At 40.3% G+C, this 23158-nt stretch overlaps 1 protein-coding gene across 1 annotated transcript in view; it reads right to left on the bottom strand.

Annotated features, from left to right (window-relative positions):
* Nucleotides 1-9101: 9101 nt before the first annotated feature.
* Nucleotides 9102-23158, bottom strand: part of LOC117495936 (BMP/retinoic acid-inducible neural-specific protein 3-like) — a 53290-nt gene continuing 39233 nt past the window's right edge. The window contains exons 5-9 of the mRNA XM_034147548.1: nt 19936-20041; nt 19517-19753; nt 17348-17570; nt 12854-13196; nt 9102-10560 (exon numbers count right to left, since the gene is read on the bottom strand). Of these exons, the coding sequence (XP_034003439.1) occupies nt 9790-10560; nt 12854-13196; nt 17348-17570; nt 19517-19753; nt 19936-20041 (1680 nt within the window). The 3' untranslated portion in view covers nt 9102-9789. The remainder of the gene's footprint in view (nt 10561-12853; nt 13197-17347; nt 17571-19516; nt 19754-19935; nt 20042-23158) is intronic.

The following is a 23158-nucleotide window of genomic DNA, read 5'->3' as shown; positions in this document are numbered from 1 at the left end:
CTCACAAGCAATCTGTCACTCACTCTTCCTGACCTGCTCTTTTCATGGTTTGGTGAAGCAAACCACGTATAATTGACACGGCTGTGTTGAGGAAAAGACATTCTGACATTTGCTAACACATTCCGGCACTTGCACATCTCATCAAAGTCTACTCATCCATGTACAGCCTTCTTCTAACGTAACTTTTGACATGACTTGATTGGAGGAACAGACACATTTATGTGATGATTTTTAACCTTCCCAGGTGTTTGACTTACCTTTGGTCTTCACTGTCTCTAAAGCACAGATTAGGGGCTTCATTTTCGACGTAGTGTACAAAGGCATCAAAGGGTTTGATCAGTGAAAGAACTAAACATCCACGTGTGTGTATCTCATTAACAAAGAGTCATCTTCAGACATTATCAGCTTGTAATTAAAGTTGTCCTATCATGCAAGATGCACTTTGTGATGTCTTTTATACATAAATGTGTCCCCGGTGTGTCAGGGAACTCACAAAGTGTCAGAAAATACAACCCTCTCTCTTTTCCTCCCTACCCACATCTCCAAAAAAAGGGGGTACAACGGAGCTGATGCAGATTAACACTCAGAGCTGACCTGTACTGGAGAGAATATGTGTAAAAAAGCAGGAAATAAAAAAAGGAACTCGCCTTGTGGTAAACCCGCAAGAGAAAAAGCATTTGAGCTCCATGTTTGGAACATGATATGGCGTTTAATAACGGCAGTATTTAGCTGCATCTGAGCAGAGTAGACCGTAGGCCTTCTCGTCACAGACCTCACTGCTTGCCTTGCCATGCTCAAAAGGGGGCGGGGCCAGCAGAGAATCAGCCATTCTCTAACAGGGCTGAACTAGAGGGATATGAGGGATGTCTAAAATGCATGATCTGTTTGGTATTTTGAGCAAAACACATCATAGACATGTTTTTTATATATTTGTATATATCTGAGACCCATAATCTATGCCTAAAAATAGCATAATAGGAGATCTTTGAAATAAATGAGAAGAAAGACAATGAGTATGCCCATGACTGATAGAACCTACACAGCCGAGCCTTGCTGTTTACAGTTTATGTTCAGACCCTGTGTCCAAGGTCCTGTGTAAATGGACTGCCTTTAAACCTGCTAAACCCCGAGCCTGTTTTTCAGGCCTCAGGCTCGAAAATGGCATGCCCAGAACAAATGACTATGGCGTTGTGCACACGGGAACGTTTGCGTTTATGCACAGTATGCGTATTCAAAAAAGTCTTCCGTTCACATGCATTTGTTTCATTTAACGTGTCTGTTCAAACGAGACCGCTGGAAACGCTGTAGTACATATGCCGGGACTGTAAGTGGCGCTGTAACTTCCGCCACAAAATACACCAAAAGCAGCGAAGAAGACTCTCGAGCAGCCCCGCAGCAATGTTGCCATGGCTACCCTTCTGTTTATGCCCCGCGGTGGATTTAGCAACATGTAGTTCATGTAATTCTCCATGTCCACTTGTTGCTGATGGTTGTGGTAGACGAGCTGTAGATTTTGCACTAATATCTGTAGCATGGTCAGTAGCAGTAGCACTAGCAGTAGCTACTGACAGGAGGAAGTGTGTGTGGCGATTGCTGGTATTCAGCGGGATATAGCAATTTCCTCAGCATATGGATAAATGCAACGGGGAAGTTAACTGAAAGAAACCGAATCTGTGGATATTGCATCGACCGACCAAGAAGCACGTCTCCGTGGAGAGGACGCGCTCAGAAAGAGAGATATTCTCTACAAACACCGGGTGAGATCGCTCCTCTGGGACACGCCGGTCCTCTGCCTACAAACATTTCTCTTTTTGCCGCCGACGGGCGCAGGAGCAATGAACAATAATGGCCTGGATTAGGCAGTAAAGACAAGTTTGGTGTATCGCAGAGCGGACTGTTTAATTTTGTTTGTGTTGTTTGGCTGGAAAATTGTCAATATAATGGATCAATGCATGAAATCTGACTCTGTTTATTTTGTTTAAGGACTATATTGGGCGTTAACAATTCTGGTTTGCCTTTTATAATATTATTTCATTCAAGAACCCCTTGTGCGTTTAATTAACACAGCTATTTTTGATAGTTGATCGTTACAGATGGCTACTGGCCGTTACAGCAGTGAGCAGGAGAGGCGGGGAGAGGTGGGGCTATCGTTATTTTTTCAGGAAATATTCGTATAGAGGTGATTACACGGACTCGGTTGACCCCCCAGAGCGTTTCGTTTGCAAATCTATCCACCTTGGGACCCGTTATCGTTTGTGGGGTCCGTTTCTATGGGCCTCGTGTAAATAATAGGGCTATACGCACGCGAAACTATGCAGATACAAGCAGTTTTGTCCTCGTGTAAACGGCGCCTATATCTTCACTTCTAAAAGAGGTAAATGAATAATCTTTGTTCTCAAAGCAATGATAACCTGTGAGTTCAATGTAGAAGAGTCAGAATCAATATAGACTTTTTTATATTAAAGTAAATTCAGATTCAACATAGTAAAGAAATGTAAATTATAGTGTCCGTCCAAAAAGAAAAAACATTACTTATAGTGAAAACCACCCTTGAATGATGGGATAGTAGCCAAAAACCTTTAGGAATCCAAAGTATAACATATAATAAAGTACCCTGTATCAAGATTGATGCAAAACAAGTCAAATTTGACCTTTTTAGAGAGGTTTAGAAAAAAAACCCACCTCTGGGTACATTTGGGTGTATTTGCCGTATCTCTGGAACCCATTGGCCGATTCTGATGATTGACACCAGTTTTTAACCGTTAGAGCCAATAGAATCGAGGGGGGTTCCTAAATCCACCTACACATTACCATTGAGGAGTTAGAGTGATTTGCACGCAGTTTGCCCAAAACCGAAAGCTCCGTTACACTGAAAAATAGGTTTATTGCCATAAATGTTATGATGGATTATCAGTAATCATTTCAAAGTGACACAGAGACATTGGAATAACCTTGAGCAGCGTTTATATGCGTTTTAATGCCGTTGAACAGAACTTTTGATCAGAAAACGGCAAAGGTAAGACGTATTTGCCGTTTTGGCCCCTTAAAATGAAGTTGTGTGTTGTCTTCCCTGGCTTTCGCTGCCGTGAGTTCTGGTCGCACAGTGATGATACTTACACCAATGGAATCTGTGGAATCTCAGCTTTAATATGATATCTAGTGCAGATAGCATGAAGTATAAAATATTGCTACCGTGAGTTATGTGCTAAGTGCGTTAGCACCAGGGGCGTCGCCTGGACCTGAAAACATTCGGGGCTTAGCCCACAGTGGCGGCGGCACTACAGTGGCATTTTTTACTGCAACACTCCCCACACGCACACACACAATACACCCGCGACTGTTACAATGAAGGCTCGATAATCAGCTCATGGCATATAGGCAGGGGTGAAGTGCCAAACCGTTTGAGACCCACTGAGATAACTTAGACTAAAGTTAAGTATCTAAACACTCATAGAGTCCTTTAGCTCACCTGAGTCTCTCAGTCTGAGAGGAGAGGACTCTCCTCCAGCTTGTTGTGGAACAAACAGCTCCATATGTCCGTTAGCGCAGCTAGCTTACCAGATGCTAACAACACGGTCCCTGCTGGCACCGGTCCCTCTCTCCCCCTCTCTCTCTCTCTATCACACTAAATGCGCTATTGCCACACACACACAGAGCCGAGCTTGAATGACACAAGCACACGTTTATTTCCATGCAACTCTCTGATTGGTCTGGTGTCATGCCTCTGTTGCATTCACTGAACACGGGAAATTACAGTGCTGCCGTCCTCTCGTGTCATGATGAGGTTCACGTAAAGCACGGTTAATGTATTATATTATTGAGGGAGAATTGTCCGGGGCTACAGAAAAAACATCCGGGGCTAAAGCCCCGGATGCCCAGGCCAGGCGACGCCACTGGTTAGCACTCTTTCGCTTAGTGCTAATTCAGAGGCTTGGTGTTACCCTTATGTTTCGTTTAGCTAAAAATGCTTAATATCGTCAGTTAGCTGAGTTTCTTCCCGTTAAGTGGGTATGACACAATAATAGGTTGTTAAATGTTAAGAAGCCCTGAGACTAGGGATGGGTACCGAGCCCCGGTATTAAACGGGCCCCGGGTCTGAATTATTAAAGACTGTGGTACTGTTAAGCTCCGACGTTATCGGTCTTTTTATCGGTACTGGAGACATCTAAAAAAATATGTCATATGTATTATTGCTACACAAACATTATATTGCAGTTTTAGTGTCGCCAACTCCGTTTCTAATACGCAAAAAGACTACAAAATGCGTATTTTTTTGTATTTTCGATCTTTCCAATCCAGACGAGAGATCTCTCTCCCCCGCCTGCTTGCGAGGGGGCGGGGCAGTTTACAAACACGCGGCTGCTACATGCAGCAACACACACACACACACACGGAGGAGATGGTGAAGAGAACGCGCTCCGAGGTGTGGTTAAACTTTACCCGTCTCGATGTGGACAATGCTCGTTGCCAAAAGTGCAATAAGAGTTTAGCATGTAAGGGAGTTTAGCATGTAAGGGCGGTAACACGAGCAATTTGTCTAAACATTTAGAAAAAGTGCACCACATTCAGACGGAGAAATGCACCGTTTTCGACTGTCTTTCTAGTAGCTCTATAGCCCCATCCACGAGTAACTTTTCCACGTCAGGTATGTTATGTATGCTAGCAGCAACACACAGAGTTAACTCAATGATACAAACATGGGTTAATGATTAGAGGTAACTGAGTTATTTATTTTGTTAAAGTTTCAGATATTCTGTTTACAATTCTGTCATCAGATTATTTAATATGATTTGTTAAAACATTGTTGTTTCTTTTGATGTGAAATATTATTTATTTAATTTAAATAAAAAGCAATGTTAATTTTGTTCACAATTTGTTTATTTTTTTCTCCAAAAGAACCGATAAAAGTACCGTTAAAAGACCGGATCGATAAGCGGTATCGATAAAAGTAGTAGTACCGTTAAAACCTTAATGATACCCATCCCTACCTGAGACACAGTTTTGTGAATATTGTTGTGTTTGCCCCCGCCCACGGGGGCAATCGGGCTTAACAGGTTAAAGTGTTGCCTCTGCTTGAATTTGTAATCTGCTGGTTTGGTAGACCTATTTCCCATGTCAATTACATAACTAATTCCTATAAATGAAAAGGAATATTTTAAAAGAAATAATGTATTAATAACCAAATCCGACCAAGCCAACTCCAGACTGGCGCATGGAAACATGGATATGGGATGTGTTGAGCCCAGTCTCACAAAAAAACGTGAAATAGCGACGTTGGTCGACAGGGCAAAACGTAGTATATTCACAAATAACCCTCTCAAGACGTGACATGGATACAATATTTGTGTCCTATTCATTTCTAATGACCAGTGCCCATGTCACATGATCGCAAACTTTAGTGAGAAAACAAACATGGCGGACACCCGATTAATTTTTTGTGGAAAATCCTAAATTATAGGATAGTTTGGCCATTAAAATGCTTTTTGATTACATTTCTAGCGAGAAGTTTATATTGTACTTTTAAAATCCACATCCAGTGGATGTGTAGGATCTATAGTTTGATAGATATTACGAAGATTATTTGAGCTCCATGTTTTTTTTTACAAAATATTGTATCCATGTCACGTCTTGAGAGGGTTATTTGTGAATATACTACGTTTTGCCCTGTCGACCAACGTAGCTATTACACATTTTTTGTGAGCCTGTGTTGGATGTGTCACACACCAATGCACACACAAACTGCAATCTGCTAGCAAAGCAAACAATTGAACAACATTCACGTTGTCCAGGAAGAGAGGGAAAAGAAAGTATAAGTGTGTGTGTCAGCGAATTGTAATTACACAAGGCAATTTTGGAACCTAGGTGAAATACCTGTTTGGGGTAACCTGCTTTTAATGCTGGCCACTCAATATTTATGGTGTTACTTTGTAGATAATAAAATACATTTGGCAATATACAGTAGCAATGCTGTTGGACTTCAAAAGCAGTGAATATGTTTTGGAAAGGGGTACATTTGCAGTTCTGCTATTGGGCTGCTTTCTAGGCTTGTTTTATAGGCCATTGAGCTGGTTTTGTCATACACACCTGGCAACTCTGTTACGCACGAACCCTCACACAAACCGATGTGATATTTTCACGATGTTTCAATCACTGGTGGAAAAAAAAGAAACATTAATGCACATATCTTGACTTAAAACTTTCATCAACAGAGGGTTATAAAGTTAGTTTTACTTCATGTTTTTCAGTCCGCCAACACTTTCCCAAACTGGTATAGAGATCCAATTGCAACCTGCTGTAGGCTGCACACAGTAATTACAAGCCATAAACCCACACTAAAAGACAGTCTGGCGCTTACATGGCTAGTATTCTCGCTATCAAACTTGTACTCCTCATGTAAATCGTGAAAAGCTCTGATCAGGTTCCGTGAGTGGTGACCTTTGTATCAAATTCATCTTTTTATTAAACAGCTATGTGCTGCTGAAGCTGGAGTGCATCCATTTGCAGAGTGCTTTGTCTCGTCACATCACACTGACATACTGCCATTGGTTTTGAATTGACAAACGTTGGTCATGACCTGCGTTTGAATGAATGGGGATGTTAAGGTTGCGATAACGTCATACTGTATTAATGCACCTCAGCCATTGGTTATCCCTAAAATGTAAATGCATGTAAACTATTGTGCTTTAATAATATAGTTACGTTTTTACTTCAGCTAATGCAAAGATTTGGGATATGGCAAATAAACTGGCATTATGCTATTTACGTTATTAAAACAATTTACAAAAGTTAGGGAAAGATTGATTAACTGTTGTGGAAAAGACAACAACCAATTGGTGCAAAATGGCATGGCAAATAAATGCTCCTGTTTGCCTCCACACTGATACCACCATTTACAACTTGTCTTGCATGCACATTTTAACAATAGTTGTTTGAGCTGCTGTGCACTCCGGTTGGACGGAAAGTGCTGTGTGCTGCCTGAGCTTAATTGGTATTTGGTCTCATCACCTTGTTGAAACTGGCCATGAAATAGAAGCAGCTCATCAGCAACACAATAGCAGCAGCTGCTGTCTTCTATCAGTTTCTGCACTGGATCTGTTTAGCCTTACTTTTGTGTGCACTCAAAACATATTTGACAAAGCTTATTGCCAAATACAAAGCATATCTTTTTGTGTAAGTGCGTAGTGTGAGGCACAAATCACAACACAGCTGGTGTATATCGTCAACTTGATATTTGCAAAATACATTGCAGAGAGAGATCTTGCCAAACATTACCATTTCTCTCACTGGTCTTGAAAGTTTGAACAAATGGCCTACAATCCTGCCCTCAACAATCATGTGTTGTAGCTCAGGGGTTCCCAAAGTGGGGGTTTAAAATGAAATTAAAACAATTATATTTTTTATTATTATTATCCAGTGTTTCCCACATAATTTTATTCTATTTGTAGGGGCATTTGTTTTTTGTCTAACCTTGCTTTGTGCAAGTGACAATTGTTGTTGTCTTCTCTGTGAACGTTTTTTTCGCTGTTCTTTTGCCATTTTGAGATTTAAATTTCCAGCGAAAGCTAAACCAAGAAGTGTTTTAGCACACCACGTGATCCATCTGAACGAATCACGTTGTCAGAAATTGACACCAGCCAATGAGATTTAGTTTTTTGGTTTAAGACCCCTTTGCACTTTCACGATTGGTTAATGATACAAAGGAAATGACCATATTTGGATCCAATGAGATTGTGCAGGAGAGACGGAGCTTTCGAACGATACCTCTGATTACATGGTGCAAACAGCGGTCGCGGTACTTTACGGGGGGGAGACATTCTACAGATGGCCAGTCCGCCCCTGAAAAATGTCTATGCACACGTTATTATTAATAATAGTAATACAAATCCGGTGTGTCTCACTCATTAAGGCGCCTTAATGAGTGAGACACACCGGAGTTGAGGATCTGTGGGGTTTGTATGTCGATGTATGGGAAACACTGTTATTTGTATTACTATTATTAATAATAGCGTGTGCATAGACATTTTTCAGGGGCGGACTGGCCATCTGTAGAATGTCTCCCCCCGTTGACAATTCACTAACAACCCCCCGTCACGTGAATTGTGTGTGTGTGTGTGGGGGCACAGTTATTTTGGGGGTCGCGGGCTGAACAGTTTGGGAACCCCTGTTGTAGCTGACCTCTGCCTTTTACTCACTTCCAATCTGCATTGTGTAGTAGCCTAAATCACAGTATTTGAGATGTCATATGTACTGTAAACTAATGGAGTAACATGGAGGCTAATCAGTGTATCAGTTACCCCTCCAAGATCAGTGACAGCTTTAGATTGATGTTTGAAAAGACTGCTTACAGTGTATGCAATTACTTCATGAAATGTATGTAGAGAAAGCTAGCTAAACGAATGATGACAAATATTCCAACAGCTGGAATTTGTTATAACATGATGTTTTAATATCAATTTATCTACAAAATATTGACTTACACCACTGTATTCTTGTCTTCATGGAAAGTGCACTGTCACTAAAGCGAAAGAACATATAAAAGTTACAAACAAACAGACAGTACCATTTTAATTTTACCATAAAATGTCCATTCATTTGGCACTGGTAGTTGCAGTAGAAATGAGCAGAGTCATATTGAAACAGGATGGTTCAACTTTTATGAATTGGAATTGGAATTTGTAATGAAGAATTATTGTTTTAAAGAGTTTGTTCTTGTGCGTTTTCTCGGTGATCCACCTCATACTCAATCATATAGCACTGAAAAAGGTTGCCACAAAACAGAAACCAAAACAACCCGATAAGTACAATCTTCAGCTGTCCACAGTCGGTTCTCTCCTGATTTACCCTACAGTTTGGTAATCCATAGACACACCCGTAAGCAGGGTTGGGTTGTAACGGAATACATGTAACGGCGTTACGTAATCAGAATACAAAAATCAAGTAACTGTATTCAGCTCGCGTTACATTTGAAAAACGAGTAATCTGATTACAGTTACTTTAGTAAACCTGAAGTGAATACATTTTGGATTACTTATTGGAATTATTGGTGGAAAGATTTCCTCACAACATTTAATATTCATTACTAAAGGTACAGCCGAATCATCACAGCGCACAAAAACTTTTACCGCCGCAGATGGACCAAAAAAGGGAGCGTTTGAAAAAAACGTGGAACAATAACAACGAAACATGGAGGAACAAAAGTCTGCGTTTAAATCGTGGCGATATCGACACCACAGGAAAACCTCCTTCACTTCATGAAATCTCTGCAGCACCAGGAGGCAGCGGGAGGGTTAACTCAGCCTCGCCAACCTCGCTAACGCCAGTGTTGGCGTGTGCCAACACTGGCAGGACAGAAGATGACACGCCCGTTCTAAGCCGTGTCCCTCACTCCTCACATCCCAAGCTGCATCCCCCAAAAGTGTATTATGTTGTTACATCGTTTCAGATGTTATGTTTCAGTTCTGCTCTTGATAAGCCATTAAAAGAGTATAAACACGTTCAGTTTCCTTTTGCTTTTTGTGTCTCCTGTACACCAAAACATACCCATCTGTGATGGAAAAATAAAGTAATCCAAAAGTAATCTAAAAGTAATCTGAATACGTTTTTAAGACACGTAACTGTAACTGTATTCGGATTACTTTCAGAGCCATGTATTCAGTAATCAGTAACTGATTACATTTACAAAGTAACCCTCCCAACCCTGCCCGTAAGCATCTCCACCCCACGGGCACTTCATATGTCCAGGAGTTCTCCTTGAGGCTGTGTACAGTCCCGACATCCATCAAGTATCTGTTAACTGCATAACTTGGTGGTCTCATAATCCATTGTGTTGGGCAGACGTGAGCTGAAAGCCTGTAAGGTGGCATGAATGCGAACCACCTCGCTTGCAGTCATTTTGAGCCGGTGGCGCAGAAGACAAGCAAACAGGTCCAACCTCTGTTGACCAGGAGGGGACAGCCGGTTCACCCGGTCTCGAATTTCCATCAGCTGAAGCATGGCAGTGTCCTGGGACCCTTGGGTGTACGGGTAGTCCAGCTGCAAGATCAAGTCACGGATTGCCTCCGGATCAAAGTGCATGCTGTAGCCAAAGACCTGGATGCTGTTGATCTTCATATAACCCAGGTTCCTAGCGGGATCTGTCACTTCTAACGGCTCATAATATAAGCTGTCATTCACTCCAGTTTGAGTCTTTATCCTGCTCCGAAGGTAGATATGAATGGTTTCAAAGAATGTCTTCCACTTGTTGCCCAGCGTCAGAGTCCAGTTATAGCACTCGAAAGGCAGGTCCAACTTGGTGGCCTGCCAGTCTGGAAAATTGTTCTCATTGACAGGAATGTACCAGCTCTCTGAGTGGCTCCCTCCGAAGGGGTTGATGTAGAGGGTGAGGACAGGCTCCAGGGTACTGTTCTTTGTAAGGCAGATCTGGAGGGATACTCCCAGCAGCATGTGGACCATGTTGGACTTGTACTTGTTGCTCTTCAGCGTCAGCAGCATCCTCTTTCTCCATGATGGGTCAAACCAGCTGTTCAGTCGCATGTCATTGCTGATGAAGATCGCATGGACCTATCAGAGACAGACATGAAGACAGGATAGACTTACAGCACTCATGAACACAGTGAATACATGCAGAAGTTAATTGTATCAACATTTTTTTTTAAACTCGCAATCGGATGTTAAAAAAAAGAAGAAAAATCATACATACGGTATGGTATATCTTTTTGCAATGTCTCATAAGGGGACAAAATGCAATAAATCTGGCTAAGAAACAGGCAGATTACATAAAAAGACATGTTTTATGAAACTTTCGGAAAGGGTGCAGCAGGAGCCAAGTAAGAACCCCATTTTGTTGAGTATTTTTTGGGCTTTCATGTTATGTCAGAGTTATTTGAATGGACACGTTCCAACTTGCAAAATGAACTTTAGTTGAAACACTTTGAAGGTTTCTCAATTCTGTAATTTCCCCTCCTCGACTCCTTCACGCAAACTCTGACCCATGCGTACGCACTAAGCACAAAGAGAGACGAGAAACTGCGACACCGTTGGCAGAAGGAATATGTGGAAATAATACCATAAATAAAATGTTACCTCTCATGTATCATATATGAAGAATTCATTTGCAAACATTGATTAAAGCCAATCTTAAAATGATTAAACAAACGCCTGTTTGAGACTCCTCAGTACACACAAAAACCTAACTTGGAGAAATAAATAAATACGGAAATGGTATTGATCAACCCTCGATTATGTTCTCTTGTTAAGAAATGTATTCTCATAAATGATGTGGTAAACAGAATAACAGAATTACTTTAAACTGACGCCGTTTTGCTTTTCTATAGGTTGTATAAATACGAGCATGGTTTTATATACTATCATGTTTAATCATGTTTTATGCCGTTCGCCAATACTTGATACTGTAAGTCGCTCATAAAACACAGGAGGTATGGAAACTAAGAACACCATATGTGGTAAATTGTACAGGTAATATAACAACACATTGTATTTCCTTTAACTGGTGGATTATGGATCTATAGTTGCTGATCGACAGCGGGAACACAAACCACCAAATACAACAAAATAATTCAGATCCAGTCGTCATGACTCCACTCCGGAGGGATTCTCCGATCATTTCTTACAGTTTCTCATCAAGGGGGGTCTCCTGTCCCCGGTACAAACACACTGCCTGAGGAAGGTTAGGCTATGTTTTTTTTTGTTGTCATTAACCTTTTTCGGACCACTTATTTATTTATTTTGGTGACGATCCGACCTCCATGCTGCTACTCTGGTTCAAACTGCATCCACCAAACAATATGATTTATCTCGACCTCCCCAAAATAACCAAAATCTGACACGGTGTGAGATGTATTTTTTAGCTGTTCTGTCGTCATTTCCTGCGATCTTCTTCATGCAGTCAGTCAAAATGAATGAATGAATGGGCGTTTCTTTGACTATTTATAGGCAAATATGGGCGTTACGTGAAGCCCGCAAAAGCTGCGCCGCATTTCGAGTTGATTGTGATTATATATTATATATATATATATGTGTGTGTGTGTGTGTGTATATATGTCCGCATCTGTAGCCTGTTATTGTCTCGTTATATCGCACTGTGAATGAATTAAAAGTAAATATATAAGTCATCATGAACACATCTGTCCATCAGACAGAGGGCTGTGCCTCCTGTCATCATTAATGGACGTCTCTTTAAAATGACCACTCAGAGGAGAGGATTTCTCATTTCTCTAACCGCCTGCTGCTTCCCTTCCTCTCTCCTCGGTTCCCCTCCTCGATTCCTCTGCTCGCATCTCCTGTGGGAGGGACTAAGACACGAGGATAGGAGTCGAGGAGGGGAATTAGAGAAATGAGAAACCTTCATTGAGAAATCAATATGTTTTTAAAATGCTCTGAGAAATAAAATACATACATCTGTATTTGTACCTCTCATGTTCCAACGTTTCGACTTAAAGCTCATGAACACACCAAAGTCAAAAGAATAGGAACATCTGAGGAGCATGTACATGTTGCACTCTCTCAGTTATTTTTTAGCCTTTGGTCTTCAATGCCATTGTGAAAGCAACAAAAAGCAATAATCTGCCAATTCCCAAGTCAAGAATTACCCTTAAAACTAGCCTATTTCTAATCAATGCACTACAAGCTGCCATGGATTTTCAGAACATCTAAAATGTGTTTGAAAAAGTGGAAAAGTATGGGGAAACAATGAAGTTCCTCAGTAGCCAGAAGGGCAAGACTTTTTTAATGCTGAGTTGCTCACATAAGTGAGTATATCCTCCCCAGGATACTGGTGTGAAAGACAGCTCAGCTCATGCTGACTTGATTTAACAAAAGGCTAAAAGAAAAATACCTCTAGCCTGCGGTCAGCTCTCTGCAGTAGGTAGCCCAGCTCCAAATCCTGGAGGTCCGTCTCAAATCCCAGGTAGTTCTCCGTAGAGTCAGCCACCATGGACCTGCAGGCCCCCTGCGTCAGGGCGAAGCCAGGGTTGCAGCTCCCACAGCGTGTGTGGTTGTCTGGTGCACAGGCAGCACAGGCCGAGCCTTCCCCAACGGAGCATGGCGGGGGCAGCTGACAGGGGCTGTGTTCGTATCGGCAGCTGCAGCTGTGGAGCTCCTCAGAGAAAGCACCAAGCTGGTTGTTCTCTGAGCAATACAGGAGGGACTGTATATGACTCAGCCAGTATGACTGAGACCTGCACCATAGAAAAAACAGGAGGAAAGAGAGAGGAAGAAGGGGAGTGTTATTGAACAGGGCTTATAGGTTGAGCTAGTTTAATAGGTTGCTGCTTTATTGGGTCCAGGAGACCTGTCGGGTGTGCAGACAGCTTGCTCATTACAAAATAGAAAGCATCATCAGCATTATGTAAAGCATGCAGCTTGCCCCATAGGATTCAAGTAAGCATGGTTTAGGTAGGGTCATAAGTGGATGTTTTTTAGATATCTACACAACATTTAAACGTTGAACAAATTACTCATTGTATTAGGTTAGTTGAAAGCAATAATATTAAGTTGAAATAAAAAAGAATAGGTTCAACTTGATGCTATTGTTTCAACTAACCTAATACAATTATGTGGAAGCTGTTGACATAATACATTTAATACAAAACAATTCTGTGTAAGTTACATAAACATTTCCTCAACAACTTTTTCAATAATTAACTACATAGTACAATATGGTTTATAAGATTATATAGGACCTCCAATCCTACTGGAATGTATTGGCTCCACTACGTTTGAATCTTAGTTTTAATGTCACAGCTGCCTTTTGTCCTAAGATTGCATGGAAGGGTTTGCAAAAATAATTGTTATTGAGGCAGGCTGGCTGGACATTTCTGTTGACTACCAGTTTTTTGTTGTATTAAAAAGTGAAGGTTACACAAGCAAAGAATGTGAGCACAAACCTCGGAGTTTGAAAAGGAACAGAAAGCGCAAGAGTATAGACAGAGAAAGTTGTCTTTGATCAATTTGTGACATAAATACTAGAAGCAGCTGCAGCCGCAGGGTAAATGACTCTCAGGCATGTAATTCCCACATGTGGGCCCGAGTTTGATTCCCGTCTGTAGCACTTTCTTGACTGTGATCCCTTTATGCCTCTTATCCTCTTTGCTCGCTGAAGAGAGGGAACACACTGTACATATCGCTGGCTTTCCTTTCAGAAAAAAAAGAACCCTCTTTCTTTGATGAGGGTGTATTGTGGTAAACTTTATGCTAATCTTAAAATGTGTGCTGGATTACATATGGGGCTTCCTTCCATTGTATCCAAATCATATTGTGTGCTTGGCAGTTGGAAGCTAGTCTGAATTCAGAGAATCACTGATTTAAATATCAAAACCCCCTAATGGAAAAAGCGGTCATGGGAAATGATCCGGAAAGGCTCTTTCTTTCCATCACGCGCTACCTGTGGACAAGGCATTTCATCTCTGACAGCTTCAGTAGAGCAAAGCGGTCACCAAGACGAGACTGTGGCTGTATTGTTAGTTCCCCGGTGTACGTACAGCCTTTTCCTACACTTCCTACAAACAGCTGCTGTAAATCACAGTGTCTTTGAACTCATATGACGCTTTTATAAGAGCAAGTGATACTGAAAATAAATCAGCCAAATGTACAGTGACTGTTTTTTGAATAAAACAACTCAGCCAAAAATTCAAAGGACACTCAATTTCTGTTTCTATCGATAAAATACTATTTAATAAAGGGAAAGATAAAAGGGACCTCCCTTAGGTTGGTGGAATTTAAAATACAAAATATTTGGTTTCCTTGAAGTAATGTACAATTATTGGCCAGAAGTGTCTACACCCAAATATTACACCCACATGTTATAAATAACCATGCCATTCCCAATCCATTGAGAAACATGATTTGGCTCTAAACAGCCTGCAGTTTGCTGGTTGTTCCTGGCTTTCACTATTTTGGAACATGGCAGAAATTTGCTCCTATTCAGAAACAAGAGCATCAATGAGGTGCGATTCTGATGTTGGACTATAGGGCCTGTTTTACAGTTGGTGATCCAGTTAATCTAAAATATATCTAACAAGTTTAAGATTATTTGAGCGGTAGTCAACTCCACACTGGGCAAACCATTCTTTATGGACCTAACTTTTCACATTGTCATGTTAGAACAGTTAGAAAGACAGCAATGTCTAAAAACCACCACAATCATCCACAAACCAAATGGACGTATGTGTCAAGAACTGGGGGGTAGATATATTTTGGTTCACATAGCATAGGAACAAGCTGGGTAACACCTTATTTGTTTTTGTAAATAATATATTGTATTGTTTCTAATAATATTAATTCCAAATAACTTATATTGATCTTCTGACGGAGGCAAAACAGTCAGTCAATCAGAAGCTTGAATCAAGCAAGACAAATCAAAGGAAGAAAATACCAGTGTCATGATATGCAATAATTACGCCTTCTGGCAATTTTTCCTCAGTGTGAAATCATGTAATTGAAACAGTGTAAGGCTGCTAAGATGAAATTGGTCTGATCTACTCAATCCCTTGACAAGTTAATTAAAAAGCTATTCAACTTTCCCTTTTTCTTGTTTTGTTGTGAAATTATAATTGCACTCTCTTATAGTCAAAAAAAGAATTGAGAGGAATCTTCCAGTGAAGCATTGAACAACTTGGCATACATGCACAACATTGGCACCTTTTCTTGAAGCCTACACACAAGAAAGGCATTTTCTAAGCTGATTAAACCAAAAGTAGTGAAATCACTACATGAATGACAATATTCATCGTTATGCCTAATGGCAAAAGTTTGAGCACAAAGCGAGCTGTTCAGTGTTATCATTACCCGCCTAATAAAAGCCAAGCTGACTGCTGCTTCGACTGGCTTATTCGCTCATAATTGTCAGCGCGGAGAAAAAAGTAACCCCCAGGAAGCAAAATCAATCACATATCCCTCATCTATCTCAAGTGCCTCAAACAGGATTTTGAAATAAGAGTGAGGATTTTTTCGAGAGCTTCCGTTTCTCTCCAAGGCAAAACTGACAAACACCCCATTCTCAATCTCTTTCTTCTGAGTATGGATATATCTGTGAAGAGGGAAAAGAAAGGGAAAGCTTTATAGCTGCCATGGCGGTAATAACATAGATAAACACTGCCTGGGCTATGGCGCTCCCACTTCTTTTCTTGCCAAGTGTTTGGAAATATCAGCTGCGTAGATCAGAGGTTAATCTGTGTTGTGACAATGTGGCGGCTGCGAGAATAACACAGATCGGGACTGAGACAGAGGAAACAAAGAAGAAGCGAAGAAACAGAGTGAGGGACTGGACATTGAATAGAGCGGTAGATGATTGATGTGTTGTAACTGACAGTAATGGTTGGATCCGTCACCTTCAGCAATCAGGTCCACTGACAAATACATGTAGCCTGAGTGAATGTGAATTTCATTACATCTAAAACAATAGTCTGAATGTTCAGAACATGTGTTTACCAGCATTTGTAAAACATTCAAAAGGACCTGTATGTATGTATGTATTTATTTTATTGACTTTGCCGGCATGTGAAAAATGACTCTCTTCTGTCAGCAGCTGAAGGTTGGCAGTGATGTTACAGCATCTCAAAAGGTCTCTGAGGCTGAAGTGGAAGTTAGTTTCTATAAAATCTTTACTCGGTTTTCTGACAACAGTCAACATTGGTTTCGCTTTAGGGCAGTATTTCCTAATTTAACCAACTTGGTTATAATATTCCCTAAACTAAACCCTAACAATACAGAGTTTGATAAATCCTCTAATATGCAGAAGAAGTGGTATTTTCTTGTTTACGGCCATTAAATAAAAGCAGAGAATGGGGTTGCAGAGGGATGTCATGGAGAAGTCCAATGAAGTCCAATTAAAGGATGTCTTGATTCCATGAATATTTCAGGATCCAAATAAAGATTATAAAAAGGAAAGCTTGTGAGCAGTAGATGTGTGGCTTGTTATAATGGCATTTTACTGCTTTTCAACATGGGGCAGGATCTACATATTTCTTTGCGACGGCTGTAAAAAAAGAGATGATGAATCCATAAATGTAATGGCTAAGCCACCACAGCAATGCCAGCTTTGTTACTTCCACCTATATCCCTTGATTAGTCTATATAAATAACTGCAGGACTTGTTGATCAGTGGCTTTAGGCAAATCATTTCAGAATCACATGGAGTTATATAAATCAAACAGTAAGGAAAATGAACTTCAATACAAAAATACATTAAATTATACGAAAAATATAGGCGGCAGTAGGTTTAATGAAGACCAAAGTTGACATGAAATCATCAAAGCTTTGTCAAATTGTGAAAAAATATATCTGGCATACATAGTTGTATTGCACATAAGATGAGTGTTTCATTGCTCACCGTTCTCTCGGTAGGCGGACTTGGGGCTGGCGCTGACATCTTTTACTGAGACTGAAGAGCTTGAAGATGACTCTCTGGGCTCTACTGGAGAGGACTCGCATGCTGTTCTCCAGCTGCTCATAACGCCACTGGAACAAGTTGTCCAACGCCCACAAGTGTTGTATGCCTGACACATTCAGGAAATAGTTCTGCGGAAGTCTTGAGTAGAACGCCTTGAATTCATCTGTAACAACAAAAAAGACACATATTTTACAAGGGGATATCTAATTGTTTTATTGGATGTTGACTTCCTCTTATGCAATATAAGGTATTTACATTATAAATGCTGATTCACTGGTACCTTATTAAACAGTATGAGTTGTGGTATTTTACTTTTACATACGCATAATGGGACCCTGACAAAAAATATACTATATCTATGTTGCCTATGTTGCCTTACTGTCTTTTTTTCTGTCCTGTGTTTATATCCTTTTTTAACTTCTGTTCTCTCACATCATTTATGTCAATGATTATCATACAACGTGGTGTGCTTAAAAACCTTTAAAGGACCACCTCAACGCTCAATTTATCTTTGGACCAGTGCTCTTTTGATTGTGTGATGCTATACAATGCAAAGGATGCAACAGATGTGTCATTCAGTTTGAGGCAATATATGCTTTGCTTCTCAGTTGCTTTTGAAGAGCCCTTTGAAATTCGTCAGACCTCAGGCTTTTCTATTTGGGCTTGACATGTAGATTTTACCTTGCATTCTGGTACAGCATCTAGCAGGTGGTGCTTTTAAATTTAACTCAAACAATTTGACTATGGTCAGTAAAAATAAACCAAAAGCTTCCATAATGAATGAGACGATAAAAGACAATAGAGTGTCCACTTTAAAGCAGAAATAATTTAAAAGGGACGTTTGTTCTTGTGACACAGGGTAACATTAATAGTTTCATAAATGTTAAGAAGCCCTGAGACACAGTCTCAAACAAAAACGGTGGGGGGGGGGTCCACTGGGGGGACCGTCCTTAAGAGGTTCAGTGTCATGAATAGAAAGACCATTATATGTTATTTTTTTAAATGCTCAATATAATCTCACTGATTGGTTGACAGATTACTAATGACAGTACGACTGAAGCTATTTGTAATACTGCGAGTGTGACAATCATGAACGTTGTCCTATGTATCTCCATAAGGTTAACCTCCTTAATGTACTTTTCTCCTTTTACAACTGGCCAATGTGTTTATTATGTCAGAGACTTAATTTTTTATTTAAAATTAAAATTAAATATGATGCTTTTTGTCACACTGATTATCTGCACTTACTGTATTGCTCCATAAATGGCACATAAACCCAGTCAAGTATATTCATTCTGAATGCAAATGCCACATATTTTAACAATGAGTTACATAAAACCCTGAAAAACACTGCAATTTTTATTTTCACCTGTTTTGTCATTTGGTTCAAGGTTAACCAAACTAGTGTGGGAGTTTATATTCCTGGTATCTCCCTCTGCTGATAAATCAGCCGGCTAGAAGCATGTTATATCCCTCGCTGAAGGACACATCTATAACACTTGCGGGTGTCTGTATTCTGGGCACACTCCTGCCCTCTCTTCACACCCAGCTATTAAAACATAAACTTTAAAAGTAATTGCACTTAGGATATTTTTTTCCAAAGCTAAGTAGTGGAAAAAAAGACAGATATTTTTATTTCACCGGAGTAATAATCACCAAGGCAGAGCGACCTAGCACAGCAATAATAACCAAACATTAGACTAAGAGCTTCTGCCTAAACTTTGTTTCCCCCTGTGATATAAAAAGCTGGACGGGCAATAAGTGGGTTTTATGGCTGATTAATCTGCTCGAGACCTATTGGAAACTACCTGAGCCAGAAGCAATTCATTTATTTTATTTGTTTTATCCGTTTCTACAGTTCACTTCCTTCTATGTAAAAAGTTTTCCAGAACTAACAATTCACTATAGGGTAGTTCACCTATAAATCACAGAATAGGGAGGAAAATATATATAGGAAGCTTACTCAGATTTAACGGTACAGATAAAACCTTTGAATTCCTCATCACTCCCTCTCAAATGTATTATTCCAAAGGTTTTTACTCCTGCATTTAGGATGAGGCATGCAACGTGAACATAAGTAAAAATCCATGATGGTCTTGCCTTTCTTACCTGACTCCTCAAACTCTTTATAGAGTATCCCCCATGTCTCTGTGATCCTTTCCAGGCTCTTTTCCATGGCTTGGATGTCCAAATAGGGACAGTTGCATTCTGGGAACTTGGGGTCACAATGGCACCAGCAGTCATTGTCCCTGCATACAAATTCACCCTCGCCGTTACAGGCTATGTAGCTGAGAGCAGCCTTCACAAAACCTTCTCTCAAGTAGTCAGGGAGGATCACCTGCAGGCCTGGGAAACCAAGGTTAACAATTGTCAAATGTGGGAAGTGACTTTTTCATGACAATATAATGCTGCCTGAAATAATTTACTTAACACAATCTCTGAATCTGTATGTTATGTTGGTAATCCAAAGTACATATTTTTCAGAATCATCTTTAATTACACAAGAAAGTGGTCAAAATTAGACAAACCTTGCAACTGGACTTTGTTTTCAGGACTCTGAACCAGCACAGAGCTAACAGAGTCAAGGTTGTCATAGTTACTGCATCCAAGAGGACCTGTGCGGGTCTCCGTCACCTGGGCAACAACAAAGAAAAAGCTCATTTGTAAAATGTTCTGGTTAAATGATACTACATTTTAAAAATGTTGTTTCTATACATCAGATTCAAAATGAGTTTGATGGGAAGGATATGCCTTGTGTAATGGCTTTCTGTGTTAGGTTGAATCACAGTGGTTTCTGCATAATAATATGTACTTGTGAATGTCAAACAGAAAACTGGAATAAAGATTGGTTTCCTTCTCTCGTTATTCTGCGAGAATGCTACACCTTTTTTTGTTTGTCTAGTCCATGATTGAAGTTGTTTCGATTGACCTTTTAGCCACAGAGCAATTCCAGCAAAGCATCTGTTTTCACTTCATTTGCAAGAAGAGATCTTATTTCAACGCTCTCCTTTTTCTTGCTTTGACACGGCGGAGAGCATCTAACTGATTCTCATTTTTCTCTCTTTGTGGTTCTAGGACACCATATTTTGTTCAGCAATTTGTCCTGGTCAGGCTTGTCAGAGGACAGTTGGTATAAAGTGACGGATGGATGAGGTGAGACAATGAGGGTCAGTCGATCAGTAACACAATCATAAAGGGCTGAAGGGCCTGGGTACTCAAATGATGCCCGTGTTGCATGCAGGGAAGACTGAGGCTTTTTAATGAAAACCCTAATCCAGAATAAAGGGGTTTGATAGAGGAATAATACATATCTTCTGTGAATGAGAAAAGGAAATGAAGATAATTTGAGTACAATTCTTCAGCAATAATATGACTATCACATTATAAATCCCTTGTTTCCCTCATGGGGTTTTCTAATGCTGATATGAATGTGAGGAAATGAAAAACAACCCTGGGTTTCAGACCACATGAATATTGAATCCTTATAAGGAATTATTTGATATGCCATATGATAAGCCATATGGCAAAACGTTGACTGATGAGCAGAGCATTCAATTTCCGCTTTGCATAGCAGCTGCTATTCACTGTAGATACATTGTGGTATATTACAAATATGTAATAGGACATTGTTGGCCACCTGTATCGGTACATGGTTGAGAGATTGAAGCAAATACTTGAACTGTTGCTAGATTTGTGCCTTTCTTTGGAATATTTTTGGTTTTATTTCATTATAGGAACTTCAATGTGCTAGAGTCCCGGGAGTATATTACCAACTAATTACTTGAGAGCAAAATACTCACAAATGATAAAACATTAAACATTTATTTGTTTAATTATAATTATTTATCCGGCATCCAACATATTGAGCACAAAATGATTGTTTGCCAATAAAGGCTAGTGCCATACTGCCTGACATGTTAAGAAGTGGTTATAGTTAAACTTCAATGACTGAGTGGGCATGAGCGTCTGTCTAGTGAGTCAGTCGTACAACAATTGAAGATCGATGGTCTGGTAAATTATTTCATGTGGGTCTCTTGCAATAATCTATAGAGTTATTACATTTTCTTTCAGATTTTGGGTAATAATGGAATAACTTGTTTTGATTCCAACTACAATGCTAAACACGTAAGTGCAGCTCTGATTCCTGCCTAATATATTAACCTGTATATATACAGTCTATGATATTAACTAGGAGACCCCAATGTTTATAAGAAACACTTAAGCACAGGTGCATCTGTATTAAGGAGTTGCTGCCCACTGCCTAAAAGAGTTTTAGCTCTTGTTTGGTTTATACCAGCTCCTCAGTGAACTATCATGTTTAAGATCTTAACAAGTAATCAAAAGCTAGCTGCAATTCAGGTAGTGGGGGGTTTCTTCACCCAAAATAAATGTTATTTACAGCGATGGGTCCCAAAACCAAAACAATGAGCTTCACTGGGCTCAAAAGCTGTAGATGTACTGTATATGGTGATAATCACTGCCATGTTTGTCTGAAATGTAATACTGAGGCAGTGGTACACTACTTAAATAAAAGGTGTAAATGGTGTCCCTATATTCCGTAAAAAGGTGAAACTTAAAAAGGTTTAACTGTTAAAGATTATCAAGTCAGCCGTCTGTCTACTCTGTGATTGAGTCAGATCAACAATACAAAAGAACACAATGCAATACTAATGTTTCCTCATTCAAGTCTATAGTCTTTTTCATTACTGTTCAGACAGACTGACAAACATGGCCTCAGTCAGGTGGGGATATTGTCATCGATTTAGTCAAATACTCAAATCGTAACAAAACTGATCCCTGACGCTCTCGAACAAATGGGCTCATTACTCATTGTACAAACAACCCGGCTTGATCCCAGACTTAGCTCTGCTCCGTGTATCTTTCAAGGGAGCCTAAATATCCACAACCAATCCCCAGCACACAACAATAGTAACAGGCTTTTCCTCCAAAATGAGCTTCAATTTCCCCTTTTGCATGGAGACAGCAGGGGGGTCTCCGCCTCGCCAGCCCTCTGTTATTCATACCTAAACTTGTTCGATTACAAATTCATGCAGAAAAGTGCTTAGTTGTATCTGTTCCGCTGCTTGGTAGGTCAACGTCCTGTGCAAAAAAATGCACAAGTGTAGAGGAATGTATCGCTCCTCTGACTCGCTTTTTACCAGTGATGGAGGTGAATCTCTCCTCTTTCCACTTCCTACCTGTCAGTTACGCCAGATGAGTGCCTTTGGAGCATGAAAGCACACTCTCTCTTCTTCTCTTCCTCTCTGTAGCTACAGAAAAACCCTAATTCCCAAGAAATGAAACAGACAAAAGCATCTTTCTCGGCACCTCTGATGCGCCCACCTTAGCTGCAAATGAAATACCCGACCCTCCCTGAACACAATGTTGTGTGAGGATGGAGCTTTGATATAAGTGCAGGAAGTCTGATTCATGTTCTGCTACAGCAGAGAAAGCTACATTTCACAAGCCCACTGCAGCTGTTTTTTCGAGGAATGAAAGAGACAGAAAGGAGGGTCATCCTTCGCTCCGTAGCCCTATTAACCCCATGCGGCCTGAAGGTGACACCGGAGGCAGAAACCTGTCACAAGCTGTGTCTCACAAGATTCATTTATCTTCCCCCTCACCATATGTGCTCATCACAGACTTTATGTGCTCACGATGGGTGAAGATTATATCTCATCACAAGCAGGCTGATAAAAAGCGTCATCTCCCATTTTATTTTTATCACCGTAGTCATTGTTTTATAACAAG

This window comes from Trematomus bernacchii, unplaced genomic scaffold (genome assembly GCF_902827165.1).
Source record: "Trematomus bernacchii unplaced genomic scaffold, fTreBer1.1, whole genome shotgun sequence".
NCBI lineage: Eukaryota > Metazoa > Chordata > Actinopteri > Perciformes > Nototheniidae > Trematomus > Trematomus bernacchii.
Note: the sequence above shows the minus strand (reverse complement) of the source record. Positions and strands in the feature narration are given on the sequence as shown.